The following is a 22,767-nucleotide window of genomic DNA, read 5'->3' as shown; positions in this document are numbered from 1 at the left end:
CCTCAACTGTCTACCTGTATCCTCAGACTGTGAGCCCTGGTTCTGGACACCCCCACCATCGGGAACATCCTTCTTGCATCTATCCTGCCTCGTCCTGTTAGAATTTTATACATTTCTATGAGATCCCCCCTCTTTTCTTTGAACACCAGCGAGTACAATCCTTACCGACTCAATCTCTCCACATACGTCAGCCCCACCATCCCGCGAATCAGTCTGGTAAACCTTCGCTGCATTCCCTCTAGAGCAAGAACATCTTTCTTCGGACAAGGAGACCAAAACTGCACACAATATTCCAGGTGTGGCCTCACCAAGGCCCTGTATACTAGCAGCAAGGCATCCCTGCTCCTGTACTCAAATCCTCTTGCTGTGAAGGCTAACATACCATTTGACTTCTTTACCGCCTGCTGTACCTACATGCTTACCTTCAGTGACTGGGGTAGAAGAATACCCAGGTCTTGTTGCACATTCCCCTCTCCCAATTAATGGCCATTCAGATAATAGTCTGCCTTCCTGTTTCTGCGACCAAAGTGGATAACTTCCCCTTTATCCACATTACACTGCATCTTCCATTCATTTGGCCACTCACTCAACTTGTCCAAATCACACTGTATCCTCCTCACAGCTCACCCTCCCACCAACTTTGCGTCATCTGTAAATTTGGAGATATTACATTTTGTTTCCTCATCTAAGTCATTAATATAAATTATGAATAGCTGAGGTCCCAACACTGATACCTGCAGTACCCCACTAATCACTGCCTGCCTTTTGGAAAAGACCCGTTTATTCCTACTCTTTGTTTCCTGCATGCCACCTGCTTTTCTATCCATCTAAATACACTACCCCTAATCCCGTGCGCTTTAATTTTGCAGGCTAATCTCTTATATGGGACTTTGTCGAAAGCCTTCTGAGAGTCCAAATAAACCACATCCACTGACTCCCCTTCATCAAATCTATTAGTTGAATCCTCTAAGAATTCCAATAGATTTGTCAAGCATGATTTCCCTTTTGTAAATCCATGCTGACTCTTTCCCCAAAACCATTTCTCTACTAATACTGATCTCAATCTATTCATCCCGCTCACTAAACGAAATGTTCTCCAACATTTCTGGCATGTTATTTGTGTCCTCCTTTATGAAGACAAAACCAAAATATTTATTTAGTTAGTTAGCCATTTCTTTGCTTCCCATTATAATTTACCCTGTTTCTGACTGTAAGGGACCAACATTACCAATTTGTTTCTCTCACATATCTACAGAAACTTTTAGAGTCACTTTTTATGTTCCCCGCAAGCTTACTCTCATGCTCTATTTTCCTCTTCTTAATCAATCCCTTGGTCGTCCTTTGCTGAATTCTAAACTGCTCCCAATCCTCAGGTCTGTTGATTTTATTAGCCAATTTGTATGCTACTTCCTTGGATCTAAAACCACCTCTAATTTCCCTTGTAAGCCCTGGTTTGTCCACCTGTCCCAATTTACCTTTGTGCCAGGCAGGAATAAGCAATTGTTGCAGTTCACCCATGCACTCCTTGAATATTTGTCATTGCCTATCCACCGTCATCTCTTTAAGTAACGTTTCCCAATCCATCATGGCTGAGTTGTGCCTCCTATCATCGTAGTTTCCTTTATTAGATTCAGGACCATCTTCTCAGAATCAACTACGCCATTTTCCACCTTGATGAAAAGTTCTATCATATTATGGTCACAATCCCCAAGGGGTCTCGCAAAACTAGATTGCCAATGATTCCTTTCTCATTACACAATGTACACACCCCTGTCAGCATCAACAAGGTGGAGATGGTTAGCAGTTTCAAATTCCTAGGGGTGCACATCTCCAAAAATCTGTCCTGGTCCACCCACGTCGACACTACCACCAAGAAAGCACAACAGTGCCTATAGTTCCTCAGGAAACTAAGGAAATTCGGCATGTCCACATTAACCCGTACCAACTTTTACAGATGCACCATAGAAAGTATCCTGCTCGGCCCAGGACCGCAATAAAATTCAGAGAGTCGTGAATACCGGCCAGTCCATCACACGAACCTGCCTCCCATCCATTGACTCCATCTACACCTCCCGCTGCCTGGGGAAAGCGGGCAGCATAATCAAAGATCCCTCCCACCCGGCTTACTCACTCTTCCAACTTCTTCCATCGGGCAGGAGATACAGAAATCTGAGAACACGCATAAACAGACTCAAAAACAGCTTCTTCCCCCACTGTCACCAGACTCCTAAATGACCCTCTTATGGACTGACCTCATTAACACTACACCCTGTATGCTTCACCCGATGCCAGTGCTTATGGTAGTTACATTGTGTACCTTGTGTTTCCCTATTATGTATTTTCTTTTATTCCCTTTTCTTCCCATGTACTTAATGATCTGTTGAGCTGCTCGCAGAAAAATACTTTTCACTGTACCTCGGTACACGTGACAATAAACAAATCCAATCCAATCCAATACCCAGTCAAGGATGGCCTGTTCCCCAGGTGGCTCCTCAATGTATTGGTCCAGAAAACTATCCTGTATACACTCCAGGAATTCCTCCTCTCCGGCATTGTCGCTAATTTGATTTGCCAATCTATATGCAGATTAAAATCACCCATAATTACAAATGTTCCTTTATCGCCTGCTTCTCCAATTTTCTGTTTAATGCTTTTCCCAACATCACCACTACAGATTTGGGATCTGCTTACAGCCCCCACTAAAGTTTTTTGCCCCTTGGTGTTTCTCAGCTCTACCCATACAAATTCCACATTGACATAAAAATGTGACTGCTCAGGCATGCTACCAGGAAGCATCCATGGACCCGGCCCCATTAGCTTTGGGCTCTTCAGGAGAAGAGCGGAAATAACTAGTGGAGGAGGTGTACGTGTTTCAGATGCTTTCAACCCGGCAGACTGCTCTGGTAACTTAATCAACTGCTCTAACAGTGCAATATATTTAGTCCATCCCTCTCGCCCTTAATTAATCATTGCGCATTACAACACTGTAATGATTCACTTTCAGAGACTTCATTAATGAACAGCAAAGGATTTATTTACAAGGATCTACAAGAGCAGCAGCATGTCTGCAGCTAGTTCTGGCATGTTTCTGCCTAAGGAGGGCTCCTCCCCCCGGGGAGATTCCTCACTCTCAGTCCCGATTGGTCACCCAGGCCAGGTGACCCTTATTCTGCTGTGTTGTCCTTAAAGGGACAATCACCACCAACACGCCAGAGACGGCGGCAATTTTGCCAGCCTGAACCAAAGCCGCTTCCCGCCTCCAATGCGAAAATCCGGAGTACGATTTTGCATTTCTAGTGAGGAAAAGGTGGATCAGTTGTGATTGGGCGATAACTGGATATCCATTTTGGTTGTCATGTGCGTTAAGTAAATTGTCTGCCGCATAATTTGCTCACCTAATAAAATTGGCTGGGGTTTAAAGTCAGTAATTGTAGGTGAAACTCTGAGAGGTTCTGAGGATCTGATTTTGCATAATGTTCTGTTGTTATCTAAGTGACCGACTCAAATTGCTGCCACACTGAATTGAGCCTCATAGACAACTGTTTCCAAGAAAATTTAACTTTGCCTTTTACAATGCCCATGAAATTCAATGTTACCATTGTATCTTTTGTAGGAGACGGGCTTGCAGTACAAGAAGTTCATGGTGTACCCCTGGATCCTAAATGTTACATGGCCGCTGGATCTGGTATTATTCCTTCACTTTAATGATGACTGCATTTTCCCCATCATAAGTAGAGATGTTTATCCTCCCTTATTCGCCGCAACCAGATAGATCATTTGGTATCCACCTGTGCACCAGAAAAGACAACAGCAAACCCAGTCCTGTCAACCCGGCAAAGTCCTCCTTACTAACATCTGGGGGCTTGTGCCACAATTGGGAGAGCTGTCCCAAAGACTAGTCAGGCAAAAGCCTGGCACAGTCATACTCACAGAATCATACCTTGCTGATAATCTCCGAGACACCACGGCCGGGATTCTCCCCTACCCAGCGAGGCGGGTGGGGGTCCCGGCGGGATGGAGTGGCGTGAACCACTCCGGCGTTGGGCCGCCCCAAAGGTGCATAAGTCTCCGCACCTTTAGGGGCCATTCCCTCACATTGAGGGGCTAGGCCCGCGCCGGAGTGGTTGGCGCTCCGCCGGCCGGTGGGAACGGCCTTTGGAGCCACGCCAGCCGGGGCCGAAGGGACTTAGCCAGCCGGCGGAAGTCCGCGCATGCGCGGGAGCGTCAGCAGCTGCTGACGTCATCCTCGCGCATGCGCAGGGGAGGGGGTCACTTTCGCCTCCGCCATTGTGAAGACCATGGCGAAGGCGGAAGCAAAAAAGTGCCCCCACGGCACAGGCCCGCCCACTGATCAGTGAGCCCCGATCGCGGGCCAGGCCGCCGTGGGGGCACCCCCCGGGGCCAGATCGCCACGTGCCCCCCCCCCCCCCCCCAGGACCCCGGAGCCCGCTCGTGTGGCCTGGTCCCGCCGGTAAGGTAGGTGCTTTGACCCACGCCGGCGGGACCAGCATGACAGCGGCGAGACTTCAGCCTATCGCCGGCCGGAGAATCGCCGGGGGGGGGGGGGGGGGGGGCGCCGACCGGCGCGGTGCGATTCCTGCCCCCGCCGGTGCCGGAGACTTCGGGACATGGCGGGTGCGGGATTGACGCCGGCCCCCGCCGATTCTCCGACCCGCCGGGGGTCCCGCCCCACTATCACCATTCCTGGATATGACCTGTGCCACCAGCAGAGTTGCGGTCACAGTGGTATACACTTGGGAGGGAGTTGCCATTAAGTCCACAATATCGACTCCAGACTCTGTGAAGTCTCATGCCATTGGGTCAAACATGGGTAGGGAAACTTCCTGCTGATTACCATGTACCCACTCTTGCGCCCACCCACATAACCCCATAATTTGGCATGGCCAATCCACCTTGCCTGCACATCTTTGGACTATGAGAGGAAACCACAGCACCCATGCAGACATGGGGTGAACGTGCAAACTCCACACAGGAAGTTATCGCTGAGTAAGTGCCACTTGATAGCACTGTTGATGACCTCTTCCATCACTTTGCTGATGAGTAGACTGATGGGGAAGTAATTGGCTGGGTTTGATTTGTCCTGTTTCCTGTGCACAGGACGTATCTGGGCAATTTTCCACATTGCCAGGTAGATGCCAGTGTTGTGGCTGTACTGGAACTGCTTGGCTAGGGACACGGCAAGTTCTGGAGCGGCACAGGTTTGCAGGACTTTGCAGGAACATTGAGATGGATCAACCCCTCAGCATTCTGCCTGAAGATTATTGCGAATGCCATAGCCTTGTCTTTTGCACTGATGTGTTGGACTCCTTCATCATTGAGGATGGGAATATTGTGGAGCCTCCTCCTCCAGTGAGTTGTTTAATTGTCCACCACAATTCAGGGCTGGATGTGGCAGGACTGCAGAGCTTAGATCTGATTGGCCGTGGGATCATTGAGCTCTGTCTATAACTTGCTGCTTATGCTCTTTGGCACAGAATAGTTCTGTGTTGTAGCTTCACCAGTTGACACCTCATTTATAAGTGTACCTGATATGCTCCTGGCCTGTGCTCCTGCACTCTTCATTGGACCAGGGTTGACCTACTTGTAGAGTGGGGAATATGCCAGGTCAAAAGGTTACAGATTGTGGTTGAGTAGAATTCTGCTGATGGCCCACAGCATCTCATGGATCCCAGTCTTGAGTTGGTAGATCTGTTTGAAGTCTATCCCAGTTAGCAAGGTTGTAGTGCCACACAACACAATGGAGGGAATGCTCAATGTGAAGATGGGACTTCATCTCAACAAGGACTACGCGGTGGTCACTCCTACTGATGCTGTCACGTGGCAGGCAGGTTGGTGAGGATGAGGTCAAGTATGTTTTTCCCTCTTGTTGGTTCCCTCGACACTTGCCTCAGTTCCAGTCTAGCAGTTATATCCTTTAGGACCCGGCCAGCTCAGTCTGTGGTTGTATTACCGAGCCACTCTTGGTGATAGACATTGACATCCCCCTCCCAGGGTAGATGCTGCACCCTCGCCACCCTCAGTGTTTCCTCCAAGTGGCGTTCAACATGGAAGAGTTGAATGACTGATTCATTAGCTGAATGGGTACATTACGTGGTAATCAGCATGAGGTTTCCTTGTCCATGTTTAATCTGAAACCATGAGGCCTCATGGGGTCCAGAGTCTATGTTGAGGACTCCCAGGGCAACTCCTTCCCGACTGTCTACCACTGAGCCTGTCGGTGAGACAGGATATACACAGGAATAGTGGGATGTTATCTGTAAGGTATGATTCTGTGAGTATGACTATGTCAGGCTGTTGCTTGAATAGTCAGTGCAACAGCATTCCCAATTTTGGCACAAGTCCCCAGATGTTTGGAAGGAGGACTTTGTAGGGTCGACAGGGCTGGGTTTACCGTTGTTGTTTCCGATGCCCAGTTTGATGCTGGTGGTCCATCTGGTTTTATTCCTTTGTGTTTTCTTTGTAGTAGTTGAATACAATTGAGTGGCTTGCCAGGCAATTCAGAGGTTGTTTAAGTGTCAACCGCATTGCTGTGGGTCTGGAGTCACATATCAGTCAGAGTAGGAAAGAACGTCAGTTTTCCAGATGGGTCTTTGCGACAATTATTTAATGGTGATCATGAGACTTCTAATTCTAAATGTTCTATTGGGTTTAAATTCCACCATCTGCTATGGTGGGATTTGAACCTGAGACTCCAGAGGATTAACCTGGGTCTATGATTTACCAGTCCAGAGACAATACCACTGTGTCATCTCTTCCCAATTGTAGAAGAACATCGTCATTGTCCGTTATATTCTGGGGCTTTTTGTTTTAGAGAATTCTTGACGGGTCAAATTGTGTATTCCTCAAAGACAGTTACAGCTTTTTATTGATAAGTCTCGAGGACTTGGCTGGAAAAGGCCTGGGAAAGCCTAAGGCCTTCGCGCTCTGTGTGTGTTTTTATCTGTTTCTACTATTGGCAAAGATTTATTTAGCAGAATTAAATTTTTAACCCTTTCATTAACTGGGTTAAACCCTCGACAACGTAGCTCGTGAGAAGACCAGCGTAGGGCCCATATGCCACCTTACATTTTGAGGGTGCGAGCGGAGTCACGGGAGAAACTGTTCAATTGGAGAACTACGTCAGCCAAGGGGGAGTCGGGGTGGTCTTTTGCTGCCGCATTCTCCTGGACAGTGAGTGCCAATCAGCCATGGAGGGATCGATATAAATACCACGAAAGAACGGGCTGGATTCTCCGGCCCGACGCGCCGCATTTATGTTACATCATGCCGGCCGGTCAATGGGGTTTCCCATGTGGGGCAGCCCCACGCCGTCGGTAAACCCCCAGGCACCGGCAAAACGGAGCATCCCGCCGGCTGAGAATCCAGACCATATTTGTCGGGGTGAGTGTGCAAATGATTAAATGCGTCATGCGACAGAATCTCTTTTCTGTGCTCAAAGAAACACATGTGGAGAGGGCCTGAACATTTGAAGTGCTGCGTTTTGGTGACTTCTTGCTCTGTAAGATGAAAATCTCTTGCATTGAAATCCTATCCCTCAACCCTATCCCTCAATCCATTGACCAAGTTATGTGATATGCTTTTCCCCTTCCTCCCCTGAAGGCCCTGATCCTTGCTGGGGGTTATTCGCTGCTGCTCTCTTGCTTAAGTAGATGCTTACGAGGGAGAGTGTGTAGTGCGAGCTTGTCAGATGGCCAGTTGACTGACGCAATACGCTATCTTTCCCCCATGAACATAGGTAAACATTACAAGCCCACTTCACAAGAAGCCGAATAAGGCAAACATGTAAATGGAAGCAAAATACTGCAGCTGCTGGAAATCTGAAATAATAACAGACAATGCTGGATGAGCTCAAAAGATCTGGCAGCATCTGTGGAGAGAAACAGAGTAACATTGCTAATCTAAATCGTTCTTCTACAGATCCGGCAAACATTTATTTTGGGGTATTAGCACTGGAGAAGACTGGGTGGCATTGTGGCATAAGGGCTGCAGATGTCAACAGAGAGTCATAGATGTTTACAGCTTGGAAACTGGCTCTTTGGCCCAGCTTGTCCATGTCGTCCAGTTTCTATCACTAAGCTAGTCCCACTTGCCCACATTCGGCCCTTATCTCTCGACACCCACCCGGCCCATGTAACTGTCTACCTGCTTTTTAAAGGACAAAATTGTACCCGCCTCTACCCCTGCCTCTGGCAGCCCGTTCCAGATGCTCCACCCACTGTGTGAAGAAATTTTCCCTCTGGTCTCTTTGTATCTCCCCCCTCTCACCTTAACCCTATGCCCTCTAGTTCTATACTCACAGCACCAGGGACCTTGGTTCAATTCCGGCCTGGGGTGACTGTCTTTGTGGAGTTTGCACATTCTCCCCGTGTCTGTGTGGGTTTCCTCCGGTTTCTGCCCACAGTCCAAAGATGCGCAGGTTAGCTGGATTGGCCGTGATAAATGGCACTTGGGTGTCCAGGGATGTGCAGGTTAGGTGGGGTTATGGGGATAGGTGCAGACACGACGGGCTGAATGGCCTCCTTCGCATTGTGGGGATTATATATCAAGAGGCTGGAATTGGAGAAGCACGAGGTATTGGAAAGCTGGTCGGAGGTTATATAGGTAGGGAAAGCTGAAGCCATGGCAGCAATTGAACACAAGGAATAGACCTTTAAAAATTGAAACATTGACAGACCGGGTGCTGGTGTGGGTCAGCGAGTGCAGGACGGTTCTGGGGGATTGCCAACACTAACCGGCTGGTCATTATTATTTCTCGCTCTCTTTCCAGGACAGTGGAGATTACCCCCTTACAATGACAGGACCCTATTGGAAGAAATTCAAGTCCAATTTCTGTGAATTCCTCTCAGTGCTAATTCAGCATTGCCAGTACACTATCGTACACGATGAGTACCTGATGGATACAGTGATCTCCCTGTTGACTGGACTCTCAGACTCCCAAGTGCGAGCCTTCCGACACACCAGTACGCTGGCAGGTGAGAGAGATGCAAATTGGTCGCACGCTCAGGATAATTGAGCCCAAGAGGCAAGGGACTGGGACAGAGTTGGATCTTGGCACATCTTCAGAGCCAGCAGCGTCTGTCTCACGCAAGGATCTGCCCTGAACCCTGGCTGGGTTTTAAAATAACATGTCCCAATGGGGAATTGAGCTGGATGAAGGGGCATGGAAATCTGCTGTTGAAAAGTTCGGCATGGCAGCTATGTTGTTCTGCCTCATAAAGTGGGAGCCCAATTCTTAAACCAATTAGATTTTAACAATAGAATAGAACTTTATTGTCCCCACAAAAGTGAAATTTGACTTTGGCTTCACCTGCAATATAACATATAATCATACAGTCGCTAGTTAAAACAGTAAATATTTCATGTATATCTACATTCATACATTTACATCCATAACCATACAAACATAACACATTACACTCTGCCATTAAAGCAGTTACTTCAGTTAAAAATGAATTTACACTCTGCCATTAAAACACTTATTTCAGTTAAAATAAATAAAACAAGTTAAATTGACATTATGTTATTTAGTAAGCTTATGGCACTGGGAACCTCTTGAACAGATTTTTCCTCGCAATGGGTATTCTGAAGTGCAGGCCCGAAGGGAGCCTTTCAAACTGATGATATAAAGAGTGAGAGGGATCGTCGATGATGGCTGGAGCTTTCCTCTTAACCGCGTTGTTAAATACATTATCGAGCTGTGTCTGTCGTCTACTAATGATAAGGGGCCCAACTGCCCGCAGCAATATTAAATCAGAGGCAGAAACATTGCTGTTTGTGGTGCAAAATGATTTAATCTACCTTTTGCATCATATGTATAAGCATGCGACATTTTTGTTTATATATGTATGTATTCTTGGACGTCAACGGTGAGGCTGCCATTTATTTCCCATTTACACTTCCTCTTGGGAAGGTGGTGGTGGGCTTCTTCCTCCTTGAACTCCCGTGCTCTAACTGGGGATAGTGCTTCAACAGCGCAAAAGATGGAGGGTGGATATATTGTTGGTATATTCGCCAGAATGTCTGGTGGGTGGGGAGGTGTGGAACCGGTGGAGGTGAGCACAGAGCTCGCAGAGTGGACCTCCGGAATTCTGCATCCAAACTTTAGATTCTCTAATTTTGGGAAAAATGGCATTGCCCTTGTCACCGTGAGAGACAGAGGCAGATACAATAGGTCCTGAGATATGGGATCATTCCTCTTACTTTCTCCCCTCCTCTCAGATCTTGTCCGGATCTCTGCGCCCCCCCTCCAATTCTGACCTCTTGCACAATCCCAATGTCTTTCACTGCATCATTGAGGGCCATGCGTTTATCTGCTTACTTTTTTCATAGAATTTACAGTGCAGAAGGAGGCCATTCGGCCCATCGAGTCTGCACCACCTCTTGGAAAGAGCACCCTAACCCAAGGTCAAACACCTCCCCTATCCCAATAACCCAGTAACCCCACCCAACACTAAGGGCAATTTTGGACACTAAGGCAATTAATCATGGCCAATCCACCTAACCTGCCCATCTTGGACTGTGGGAGGAAACCGGAGGACCCGGAGGAAACCCACGCACACACGGGGAGGATGTGCAGACTTCCGCACAGACAGTGACCCAAGCCGGGATAGAACCTGGGACCCTGGAGCTGTGAAGCCATTGTGCTATCCACAATGCTACTGTGCTGCCCTATATTATTGACCATTCACTCTGAAATTGCCTCCTTAACTCTTGAGAATCCTCCTGCAAAGCCCCCCATAATGTTTTACTATGTTACAGGTGCTATATTAATCTTGGGAGGTATCTCTGCAATTACATAGGGTGGAATTTTATGCCTCCCTCTCCCACCCTCCTCTGATGGGAGTGGACTAGCAAGTGTAGGGGCTCCATAAAGTCAGGTGCAGTACCGTGCCCCAGCCCCCATTAGTATTCTACCAGCTCTGTGGGAAGTGTTTGGACACCCACCTGACCTAAGGTCAGTTGAGACCCTTTAGGTGGCTAATTGATGGTGATTTAAGGGTCGCCTCCCACCATTGCCAGCGGCAAAAGGGTCCCTCCGGACTGTGCGCCCTGTGTTCAATGGAGGGTAATTCCTCCAAGGTACTGCCGTGCCAATATGGCAACAGAAATCTCTTGGTTATGTTCATGCCATTGATGTACAGTTCTGAGTGCATTTTTTAGGATCCCGGTGAAAATCTAACGAATTAAATTTGTAGAATTGTGAAGAAATGTTACTGTTATCACAGGAGTGATAACCTGACCAATCGGTATATTTTATGTTAAACAAAGTTAATTTAAACACGGAATTAACCTAATTAGCTATACTAAAACTTTATAGATAGCAGTACAAAAGTTCTTAAGTAAATGGAAAACAATTAACTTACTCCCTATACCCTGCCACTATATACCCAATTAAGCAAACCAATATAGTTCAAAAACCACTTATAAATAAAGTTAACAATCAGGTTTACTTACTTTTCTCTGTGCAGAGCCCTTAGAGGGAACTTTCAGGAGCAAACTGAAAGATACTTGGCAGACTAAAATCCTATGGCAAACTGAAAGTACAGACAGAAACTCCTCCCATTAATTAGATTAAAGCATTCATCTGTCTCCTCCCACAAGATTCCCATGGCCCTGGTTAGTCAGGATCTTTTCTCATAAATTACCTCCCCTCGAGACCAAAACAGTATCCCATTAGCCAGCTATCCCTAAAGAAATAAATGCTTCTCAAATCTATTGGCAGAACATGACTCCTGCAAAATCAAGGATTATCTCACTTTTATGACCCCTTAATCACAGCTTTAGCAGACATACTGGTTGCATGCATATTTAACCCAGGTTTGTTAAAATAACATTACTGCAACAAATATAAAACGTAACAATTTCTTACATTCAGCACAATTGGCTGGAGTCCATTTGGCAGGAAATTCATATTTTTCTTTTCCTCAAGCTATGAAACTAATGACGGCGTTAATCAACGTGTCTCTGAGTCTGAGAGTGCAGTTGCAAAACTCTCAGCGTCAATGTGAGGTTGAGATGATTGACAAAAGACCCACCAAGACACTGGAAACATTCCTGCGGAAGAAAAAGAGGTAAGCTTGTCTGTACTTAATTGTTTATTTCCCCCCTTCCTCCACACTGAAGTTAACGGAATTGTATTTTGAAAGATGCACCATCGTTGGCAAGGCCAGATGTACTGCCATGGTCTGCTGACATTGAGAAGCCAGTCGTGTTTCTCAGACCACGGCTGTTCATGGTGTGAAAGTGCAAATGTTTGAAGATTTGATAAAAAGTCACCCACTTGTGGGCATTATCCTGAAGCTCAGATAAGGGGCAATTCCTGCAATTCAATCTCGCAGCTTCTCTCAGCAACTCCGATTATCTTTGAATTGGGGAAGAAATTGGGCAACATGGCTGTGAGTCTTTAGATTATAGGAGAAGGGAGAATTTAGGGCACTCCCTGGTATCCACGTTCTGGCAGAAAGATGTTCACAATCATTGGATTAAGTGAACCGCTTCTAATCCTTGAAGAGTTTATAACCAAAGGCACAGATTAACGTTGATTGGTAAGAGAACCAGAGGCCACACGACGAAAAAAGTTTGGTGCAGTGAGATTTATAATGCACTGCCTCTTGAAGTGCTGGATACACATTAAATAATATTCTTCAGGGGGAAAAGGGATCCTTCTGTGCTGTACTATTCCATGACGCTAACTTAAACAATCAACACCTCGAGCTATCAACCTCTGGGATAGTGGATGAATTGGAACAAATACATGTTTCTATTTAACATGACAACAAATATTAAGTAGTTTGATGCCATTTTTTTCAGATTATAGAAAAGCAAGAAAACATTGAAAATCTGATGAACGCCATTTTCAAAGGAATCTTTCTTCATAGATACCGGTAATGTCATCCCCACGGTTAAAATAAATCCCCATTCCCTGGAGGGGGAAGCTTTTCATACTTCTTGGTTTTTCATATGCGTTTGGACAGAAAGACTACTTTTTGGACAGATCAGATGCAAGTGTACTGTTCTCACCCAGTTTCCTGGAGGCAGATCATTGACACAACTTCAGGTGACAGATCCGAATGGGTCGGGGGGGGGGGGGGGGGGGGGCACTTTAGTAGTGGCAGTGGGAAGCCCGAGTGGAAATTAAATTTGAAGGGACAGGGACAATTCAAGGAAGTGTCATAATCAGGGGGGTGGGGGCAAAAAGCCAAAAGCATTTGGGAGAGTCTCAAAAGGGCGTCATCACCCTTTGAAGAGGCTGAAAAGAGACATGCAGAAATGAAGGAATGGGTAATGTGGAGAGCGATGGAACAGCCCAACACCCAATTTCCCAACGCAGCACCGCTCTGGTTGAGCCGATGCTGCTGGGTAAGTTATTAGGATCATTTGATTTGACTCCTTGAGGCCACATAAGCAAGATGTCAGGTCATAGGACCAAAAATGTCAAGGAATGTCAAGGGGGACTCAATTACTCGGGGTCACAAGTTCAAGGGGAGAGGGGAAAAGTTTAAGGGAGATATGCGTGGAAAGTTCTTTACGCAGAGGGTGTTGGGTGCCTGGAAAGCATTGCCGGCGGAGGTGGTAGAGGCGGGCACGATAGCGTCATTTAAGATGTATCTAGACAGATACATGAATGGGCAGGGAGCAGAGGGATACAAATCCTTAGAACATAGGTGACAGTTTTAGATAGAGGATCTGGATCAGCACAGGCTGGGAGGGCCGAAGGGCCTGTTCCTGTGCTGTAATTTTTCTTTGTTCTTTGTTCATTGAATGTCCTAAAAGAGGAGAGGAAAACAGAGAGGCAGAGTGGTTTAGCAAAGGAAATCCAGAGTTTAGGGCCTAGCCACCAATCGTGGAGCAAATAAAATTGAGGAATGTTCAAGAGGCTTGAAATAGACGAGCACAGGGGCGGGCATCTCCGCCGGCGTGATTCTCTGCGTTGCCGGGGCCCAGGGGTTTCCCGAAGGCGTGGGGCTGCCCCACAATGGGAAACCCCATTGACCGGCCGGCGTAACAGAGAATCCCGCCGGCCGGTCGGGGAAGAAATGTGGCGCGGCGGAGAATCCCACCCCAGATACCTCAGAGGTGCGGAGCTCCAGGAGAGGCAGGGGCGAGTCCTTTGAGGAATTAAAATCAATGCGTTTCTTAGCCTGGAGACAATGCAGGTCAGTGAGCACAGTGTTGATGGGTTAATGGGCCTTGATACAAGTTAGGAAAATGGGAAACACGAGTTTCTGATGACCATAAGTTTATGAAAGTTAGGATGTGGGAACACCCAATGGGTGTGTATTGGAATATTCAGGTCTAAAGTTAACAATTGGATAAATGAAAGCTTTACCTATTAATGATATCACAAAAGTGGCCAAGAGTGAAGAAGGGTGCAGAAAAATTAACAACAATTTCTGTGAATGGTAAAGGCTATCTTATCTAATATAATTTTTGGTGGGGGGAGGGGGGAAATATACTGAACAATAAAAAGTTGTTGCTCCAGCTTTTCTTTCCTCATGATATGCTTCCATTTGGGAAGTTCGGGCACCTTTTCCATCACTGTCGGAAAGAGTCCCTGGAGGATAGTCCTTGAGAACTCGCTGCAGTCTCCAGGGAAATATGTTGGGCTCGAGCACAGGCGGCAGATTGTTTTGAAGAATGTTACAGCAACTGATGGCGTTTAATCCTCAGAGTTGCCTTTGCACAGGGGCAGTGTTCCATCACGTGGAGGAATGACATTTTTGTCTTGTATTATAGCTAAGGAACATATTAAGTAAGGGGAGGAACATAAATAATTCCAATCGCTGTTCTTTACAAACTGTGGAAAAGCGTATACCCGGCAGGGCTAAATCTATGAATGTGTGTGGATGTAGTTCAACTTTATTGTTACACTCTTATGCCGTGCTCTCTTTTCCGAATATTCTCCCTGTATCTTTTGAGATCACTGGTCTTTGCTGGGGTACTGCCCCATCAGCAGCTCTCTGAAACCTGGCTCTATCGTCTCCCTTTATTTAGGAACCTGGCTGATGGGGAATTGCCCAACTATTCGACTGTATGAGGTACCATGAAAGAACTCAATTCTTGCCCCTGATTGACTCCCCATAAAACGTAAGGAATGGACCCCAGGCTCTGCATTCTCCTAACTTTCTCAAGAAACTGGTGTGTATTAAAGTGGTGCTCAGCGAGCTCAGTACAGCCAAAGCAGCTGGAGAATGATGCATTTTCATTTGCAAAGTGGCCTAAACGAAGTGAACCCTCAATGATTTGAAATCATGGACTAACTCCAATGTGTTTGTAACAATGAGGGTTGACTCTATATCTATCGAGCTATCCATCTTTCCATCTATCTGCAATATATAATATACATATATATTAAATTTTTGTGTCTGAGTGTTTGAGATACACAGGCCTGGTGTAGTCATTCATCGGAAATGTAATTCCCATTTTCCCCCAGTGATGCATTACCTGAGATCCGAGCTATTTGTATCGAAGAAATAGGAACGTGGATGAAAAGCTGCAGCGATCGCTTCCTGACTGACAGCTACTTGAAATATGTAGGATGGACCTTGCATGACAAAGTGAGTCAATCTGTAATAATCAGCACTGCTTTCTCCCTCTTAGAGGGGCCCTGATTAATTTCCCCTTCTGCCAGGCCTCCGCAGCAGCACTTTTACTGAATGGTGTTAAATATCCAGACTAATCTGAGTGTTATGTTGATGCTGCGCTATAATGAGATAGCTGCAGGAGGACGGAGTGTGCCATTTGGGGAGGTCCTGTTTGTGGTTGTTCTACAGTTGATCATGTGTCTTAACCCCCCCCCCCCCCCCCCCCCCCGGTGAGTGGGCCACTCCCAGTAGGCAGCGAACTCAGCACAGCCCCAGGGATCTCATTTGAACCGACTTTTCTCCAGAACCTCGAGAACAACACGTTATCGTCTGCAAAGGTGGCTAAAACAAGGTTTCCCCCTGCGTGCCTCCCTGATCCCTGTCAACAGGTGCTATCCCTTTCAGAGGTGGCACATTGACTGGGGAGGAAGACTGGAGAAGGAGGCAGGGAGGACGGGCTGAAGAAAAAGGCAAATTATTCGTGGGCAGCCACTGATGGCACTTAGACACTGATTATACCGATGAGAAATGTCAATAGTCAATCATGAAGATGGGAGAGATACACCATTTGAAAGTTTGATCAATGAAATTAATTTGATTTGATTTGGGTTATTATTGTCACATGTATTAGTATACAGTGAAAAGTATTGTTTCTTGCATGCTGTACCACAATGCATACCGTACATAGGGAAGGAAGGCGAGACTGCCGAATATAATGTTACAGTTATAGCAAGGTGTAGGGAAATTAAGTACTTGAGAGCACGTATAAGGCGAGACCGCTGGGATACTGGGTAGTAGATAGGAAGCAGGCATGTGTAAAAGCAGGCATATATAAAGCTGCATTCAGTGAATAAACGTACCATCAAGAAAAGTGTTATTGGCTATATTGATACTCCACCAACGGGTTCAGGATTTGGACTCATAGCCCTAGCACATGCCATCTCAAAGAGATGTTTTCAGCAAGAATTCGTCGTGGACTGTGGTAAATCCAGGAATAATAGAAAGATTTAATTGAAGAGCAGGTGCTTAGTTAGGTCAAACTGGAGTGGAGCTGAATGACTAAAACCAGCTGTGTGCTGGTTTGTGGTCTTCGACTGGGCAGGTGGGGGGGTGAACGTGGAAGCCATACTGAGGGAATAGCAGGAGTGAGAGTGTCAAAAGCAGAGGCAATGGAGCCGGTGAGTGGGTGAACAGCCAAAAACATGTGAAATGTAGAGGGCCAGAGAAGAGGGAGTTGGAAAATTGCGAGTGAATTTGTGAGGGAGTTGGATGTGGGAGGAATAAACTTAAATTTACTCAGTGCTTGACACAACCTCAGGACCTCCCAAAGTACTTTTCAGCCAATTAAATACATTCGGAAGTTTAATCACTGTTGCAAAATAGGAAATGCGGCAGATGATTGCATATATAAAGACCATAAGACATAGGAGTAGAATTAGGCCACTTTGCCCATCGTGTCTGCTCCGCCATTCAATCAGGCCTGATATTTTTCTCATCCCCATTCTCTTGCCTTCTCCCCATAACTCCTGATCCCCTTATTAATCAAGATCCTATTTATCTCTGTCTTAAAGACACTCAGTGTTTTGGCCTTTTGGCCTCCACAGCCTTCTGCGGCAAAGAGTTCCACAGATTCACCACCCTCTGGCTGAAATATTCCTCCTCATCTCTGTTTTAAAGGATCGTCCCTTTAGTCTGAAATTGTGTCCTCTGCTTCTAGGTTTTCCTGCAAGTGGAAACATCCTCTCCACATCCATTCTATCCAGGCCACGCAGTATCTTGTAAGTTTCAATAAGATCCCCCCTCATCCTTATGAACTCATCAAGTACAGACATAGAGTCCTCAATCGTTCCTCATACGACAAGCTCTTCATTCCAGGGATAATTCTTGTGAACCTCCTCTGGACGCTTTCCAAACTTGACTTCACAAATGTCCATGTGATAAATGGGCCAGTAATGTTTTAATCGAGAGAGAACGGAGCCTGGATGACTCTTCACAGAGTTAGAGAGAACAGGAATAATAATAATAATAATCTTTATTATCACAAGTAGGCTTACATTAACACTGCAATGAAGTTACTGTGAAAAGCCCCTAGTCACCACATTCCGGCACCTATTTGGGTACATGGAGGGAGAATTCAGAATGTCCAATTCACCTACAAGCACGTCTTTCGGGATTTGTGGGAGGAAATGAGAGCACTGGGAGGAAACCCACACAGACACGGGGAGAACGTGCAAACTCCGCACAGACAGCGACCCAAGCTGGGAATTGAACCTGGGACCCTGGCGCTGTGAAGCTTTATACTGTTGTGGGCAGATGGGGGTGGAGCAGGAGGAGCTGGCTAGAAGGCCAACGAGTGGTGGAGGCTGAGGAGAGATTGACAACGTTTTTGTATACAAAAAGACAAGGGGCGTGGAAATGGTGGTGATCGTGACTGAGATAGTGATAGTTGCCATTAAGAGATCAGAATGTGTTAATGGCAGAACAAAGGTAAGCAACGTGTCAAACGACAAATGGAACAGGGAACAGATGGCCCTAGTGGAGTGGGGCGGGGGAGGGCAGACAGTGGTGAGGGAAATTATGTTGGTTAAGGGATAATTATGGGCCAGGGCAGAGGGAAGGATTTACTTGCTCTTCTTTGAAACAGTGCAGTCAGAACTTTTACACCCACCAGAATGGGCAGAGTTGGGGGAAAGCAGACGGTGTGAGTGGTAAAAGAGGAGGAAGTCATCCAAGATAGCCTTGTTGGTGGTGGAGGTTTTGCAGCTTGTCATAACTCCCACTAGGACCATGGGGAAACTATCATTGATCGTCCCGTGGGACTCGTGGTGAATGGGCCCCCCAGGTAGGGGGGGGTGGCCACCTGCCTGGAACTCGTTATGCACTAATACAAAAGCGGCCCAAAGCAGGGCTTGGAGAGTTTATGTTCCCTCAGTAAGAACTGTACTGGGAGTGATACGCTGCTTGGAGCAGAACGATGTAGTTGGTAGGAATAACAGCAAAATGGACTATTATTTAAATGGTAAAAAAATTGCAGCATGCAGCTGTGCAGAGGGACCTGGGAGTCCGTGTGCATGAATCGCAAAAACGTTGGTTTGCAGGTGCAGCAGGTAATTAAGAAGGCAAATGGAATTTTGTCCTTCATTGCTACAGGGATGGAGTTTAAAAACAGGAAGGTTATGTTGCTGCTGTATAGGTTGCTGGTGAGGCACACCTGGAGTACTGTGTACAGTTTTGGCCTCCTTATTTCAGAAGGATGTACTGGAACTGGAGGGTGTGCAGAGGAGATTCAGTAGGTTGATTCTGGAGTTGAGAGGATTGGCTTATGAGGAGAGGCTAAGTAGACTGGGACTATACTCATTGGGATTTGGAAGAATGAGGGGGGATCTTATAGAAACATATAAAATTATGAAGGGAATAGGTAAGATAGAAGCAGGGAGGCTGTTTCCACAGGCGAGTGAAACTATTAAGAAGTCTTACAACACCAGGTTAAAGTCCAACGTGTTTGTTTCAAACACTAGCTTTCGGAGCACTGCTCCTCCTCAGGTGAGGAAGGAGCACTCACCTGAGGAAGGAGCAGTGCTCCGAAAGCTAGAGTTTGAAACAAACATGTTTGACTTTAACCTGGTGTTTTAAGACTTCTTACTGTGCTCACCCCAGTCCAACGCCGGCATCTCCACATCAGGCGCGAAGCTAGAACTAGGGGCATAGCTTCAAAATAAGGGGGAACAGATTTAGGACTGAGTTAAGGAGGAACTTTTTCACCCAAAGGGTTGTGAATCTGTGGAATTACCTGCCCAGTGAAGCAGTTGAGGCTACCTCGTTGATTTTTTTTAAGGCTAAGATAGATTTTTGAACAATAAAGGAATAAAGAATTATGGTGAGCGAGCGGGTAAGTGGAGCTGAGTCCATGAAAAGATCAGCCATGATCTTATTGAATGGCGGAGCAGGTTCAAGGGGCCAGATGGCCTACTCCTGCTCCTGGTTCCTATGTTCTTAAGTTATGTAAATAGTTAATAAAACAATGTTCTTCTATCACCGGCATCCTCAAGTTACTAAATATCTGTAGAACAGATTGGGGAGCAAGTGTTAAGGCTCTGGATCTAGGTGTTAGTCCAATCCCAAACCAATGGGTGACATATGAAACTAGATGCTAACACTTTTCTTGATGATAGGTGTATTCACAAAATGCAGCATTACTTCTGCTTCCTACCTACTACCCCTGTGTCCAAGGGGTCTCTCTTTCTACGTGCTCTGAATACTTGATTAAATAATATAATTTATCAATGTAGTTTGACAATATACTTAACATACCAATAATACTAGAGGGCTGAATTTATGTGAAGGGTGAGACTGAATGAGGACTGGAGGGGACCGAGGTTGGTGGAAAAGCAACAAGGTGTCTTTGGATATATGTTGAAACCATCAAGGATGAGAAACGAGAAACCTTACTGTTTACTTTATCATAATTATTTTGAGCAGAAAATGTGTTTTTGTTTTGTTTATTTCCTCTAACATTATGTTCACCTTTTTTGAAGCAAAGTGAGGTGAGATTGAAATGCTTGATTGGATTATTGGGCCTGTACTCTGACAAAGGTCATTGTTCCAAATGGACCTTTTCACCTGCCGCTTTAAGGTGAGTCAAATCTTTATAGTCCTAGTGGACTTCAAAGAAGTGTCTAGAAGTCCCTGCGGCCAGTAGGGTTTGGTATGGGAAAACAGTAACAGAATGAAGGGATCCAGGTTCAATTTTGGCCTGGGTGACTGTGTGGATTTTGCATTCTCCCTGTGTCTAAGTGGGTGGTCTAGTTTCCTCCCATAGTCCAAGCATGGGCACTTTAGGTGGCTTTGCCATGCTGAATTGCTCCTTAGTGTCCAAAGATGTGCCGATTAGGTGGAGTTACGGGGACAGGACAGGGGAATGGGCCTTTGGTAAGGTGCTCTTTTGGAGGGCAGTGCAGGCTCGATGGGCTGAATGGTCTTTTGCACTGTGGGTATTCTACGATATGGATTCTATGACCAGTTGCTGAAGGTTTTGTCATTCTCTGACTGCCCCACCCAGTTGAACAACCTCTTTTTGAGTTACAATATTTTTACAACTAAAAATAAAAAAGGTTCAAAGAAAATAATAAAATAAAATTCCCAATTGGATTTCCTCCGGTGTTGCTCACAGCAATCTCGAGGACAATTATGGAAGGTTTGGCAGAGTGCATTTCAGAGGCCTATATTGAGGGTGGTTGTTCGATAGAGCATTGATGGATGTGGGACTGGGCTCCAGGAAATGTTTTGGTTTGCAAAAGAAAGAAAGGCAAACAAGAAGAAATATAAGGCCAGGAGCACATTACAGGTGGGCCCAGGAGTGGACAGGACTACAGGTAGGCCCAGAAGTAGGGTGCAGGTGTTCAGAAGTTCAGATGCAGCCTCGAGCGTAGTGGGGTACAGGTGGCTCCAGTAATAGAGCACAAGTGAGTTTAGGAGGGTAGCACATGTAGGGCCTACAGAAGAGTACAGGTGGGGCTTGGAGTAAGGTAAGCGGAGTGAGGCAATGTAAAGGTGGGGCCTGGAGCAGAGTGTACACGGGCCCAGGAGCAGATTACCAGTGGGCCCTGGAGTAATTTACCAGCGAGCCTGGGAACAGACACCCGCAGGCCCAGAAGTGGGAATTGTAGGTCCAGGAATGATGTACAGATGGAGATATATGTAGAGGATACAGGCTCCTTAAATTGAGTCTGAGACCGATTAGTGCAAGAGAATTTCTACATAAGCTTGATGTAAATGTTCTCACGAGGAGAGGTTAAGTATAGTGGACCTGTACTCATTGGAGTTTAGAAGGATGAGAGGTGACCTTATTGAGACATTTGGAACAAAGGACAGAGAACAAAAAAAATTACAGCACAGGAACAGGCCCTTCGGCCCTCCCAGCCTGCGCCGAGATTATCCGGGGGCTGATAAGGTTGATCCTGAGAGGGTGTTTCCTCGTGTGAGAGAGTCTAGGGCCAAAGGCCATAATCAAAGAGTAAGAGGGTCACCCATTTCAGATAGAGATGAGGAGCAATTGCTTTTCTCAGATAGTAGTGAGTCTGTGGAAGCTAGTTCGTTAAGTATGTTCAAGGTTGAGATAGGCAGAATTTTAATCAATTAAGAAATCAAGGGTTAAGGGGATAAGGCAGGAAAGTGGAGTTGAGGATTATCATTTCAGACCAGTCATGACCTTATTGAATGGCGGAGCAGACTCGATGGGCCGAATGGCCTACTTCTGCTCCTATGTCTTATGCTCTTAAATGAGCTGGCCAAATTGTAAAGCAACTCTATTGTTCTGTTATTCATATACTCCTGTTATAATCCATTTGTAACATTTAAACGTATCAGCGTTATCAAAGTTTTCCCTCTTGGTCTCACCTTAAGTGAAGAGTCATAGCGGCCGGAATTGTCAAACATAGTAGTTTGTTAATAAGTGCGCTAAATTTAAATGGAGAAGCCAACTGACACAATACTGCCACCTAATGTTTTATGGTCTTACCATTTTCCTGGCATCTCTGGCAAAACAATAATCCTATATTTCTCCGGCCCAAAGTATTTCTTGAGAGCACTTACTGGCGTCTTCTGTGCACTACTTGGGCATTCGCTGGCCTTCTCTCCAGAGGCAGTGCATGGTTGGCGCCTTCTTGTGGGCCGCTGCTACCTCTGGATTATCCATATCAAGCAAGTAGGCCTTGAACCTTTAAATCTATCCATCCCATCTCAGTAGGTCACCTTTCAAGAAAAGGAGGGTGCCGGAGCCAGTAAATTTAATTTATTTACCTTCCTTTTCACCAGTTATTGTGTTTCGTGCCTCAGAGATACGCAGAGATGACACTCACCAGGTTCAACGTGTGAAAGTGAGCTTTTATTAAAATGTCTGCAGCCTCATGTTTCTAGGCTCGGTTTCAGTCTTTTTAAAAAATAAATTTAGAGTACCCAATTATTTTTCCAAATAGGGGGCAATTTAGCATGGCCAATCCACCTAACCTGCACATCTTTTGGGTTGTGGGGGTGAAACCCACGCAGACACGGGGAGAATGTGCAAACTCCACACAGACAGTGACCCAGGGCCGGGTTCGAACCCGGGTCCTCAGCGCCGTAGGCAGCAATGCTAACCACTGTGCCACCGTGCTGCCCTGGTTTC

The 22,767-nt window shown here is 46.1% G+C and overlaps 1 protein-coding gene across 1 annotated transcript in view; it reads left to right on the top strand.

The window, feature by feature from the left end:
- The window catches only part of LOC119977307 (cohesin subunit SA-2-like), a 150,927-nt gene that overhangs the window by 53,254 nt on the left and 74,906 nt on the right, over positions 1 to 22,767 (top strand). Inside the window, 7 exon segments of the mRNA XM_038818070.1 lie at positions 3,614 to 3,685; positions 8,789 to 8,993; positions 11,951 to 12,089; positions 12,828 to 12,905; positions 15,455 to 15,578; positions 20,141 to 20,204; positions 20,207 to 20,238. Of these exon segments, the coding sequence (XP_038673998.1) occupies positions 3,614 to 3,685; positions 8,789 to 8,993; positions 11,951 to 12,089; positions 12,828 to 12,905; positions 15,455 to 15,578; positions 20,141 to 20,204; positions 20,207 to 20,238 (714 nt within the window).

Source organism: Scyliorhinus canicula, chromosome 14, assembly GCF_902713615.1.
Source record: "Scyliorhinus canicula chromosome 14, sScyCan1.1, whole genome shotgun sequence".
NCBI lineage: Eukaryota > Metazoa > Chordata > Chondrichthyes > Carcharhiniformes > Scyliorhinidae > Scyliorhinus > Scyliorhinus canicula.
Note: the sequence above shows the minus strand (reverse complement) of the source record. Positions and strands in the feature narration are given on the sequence as shown.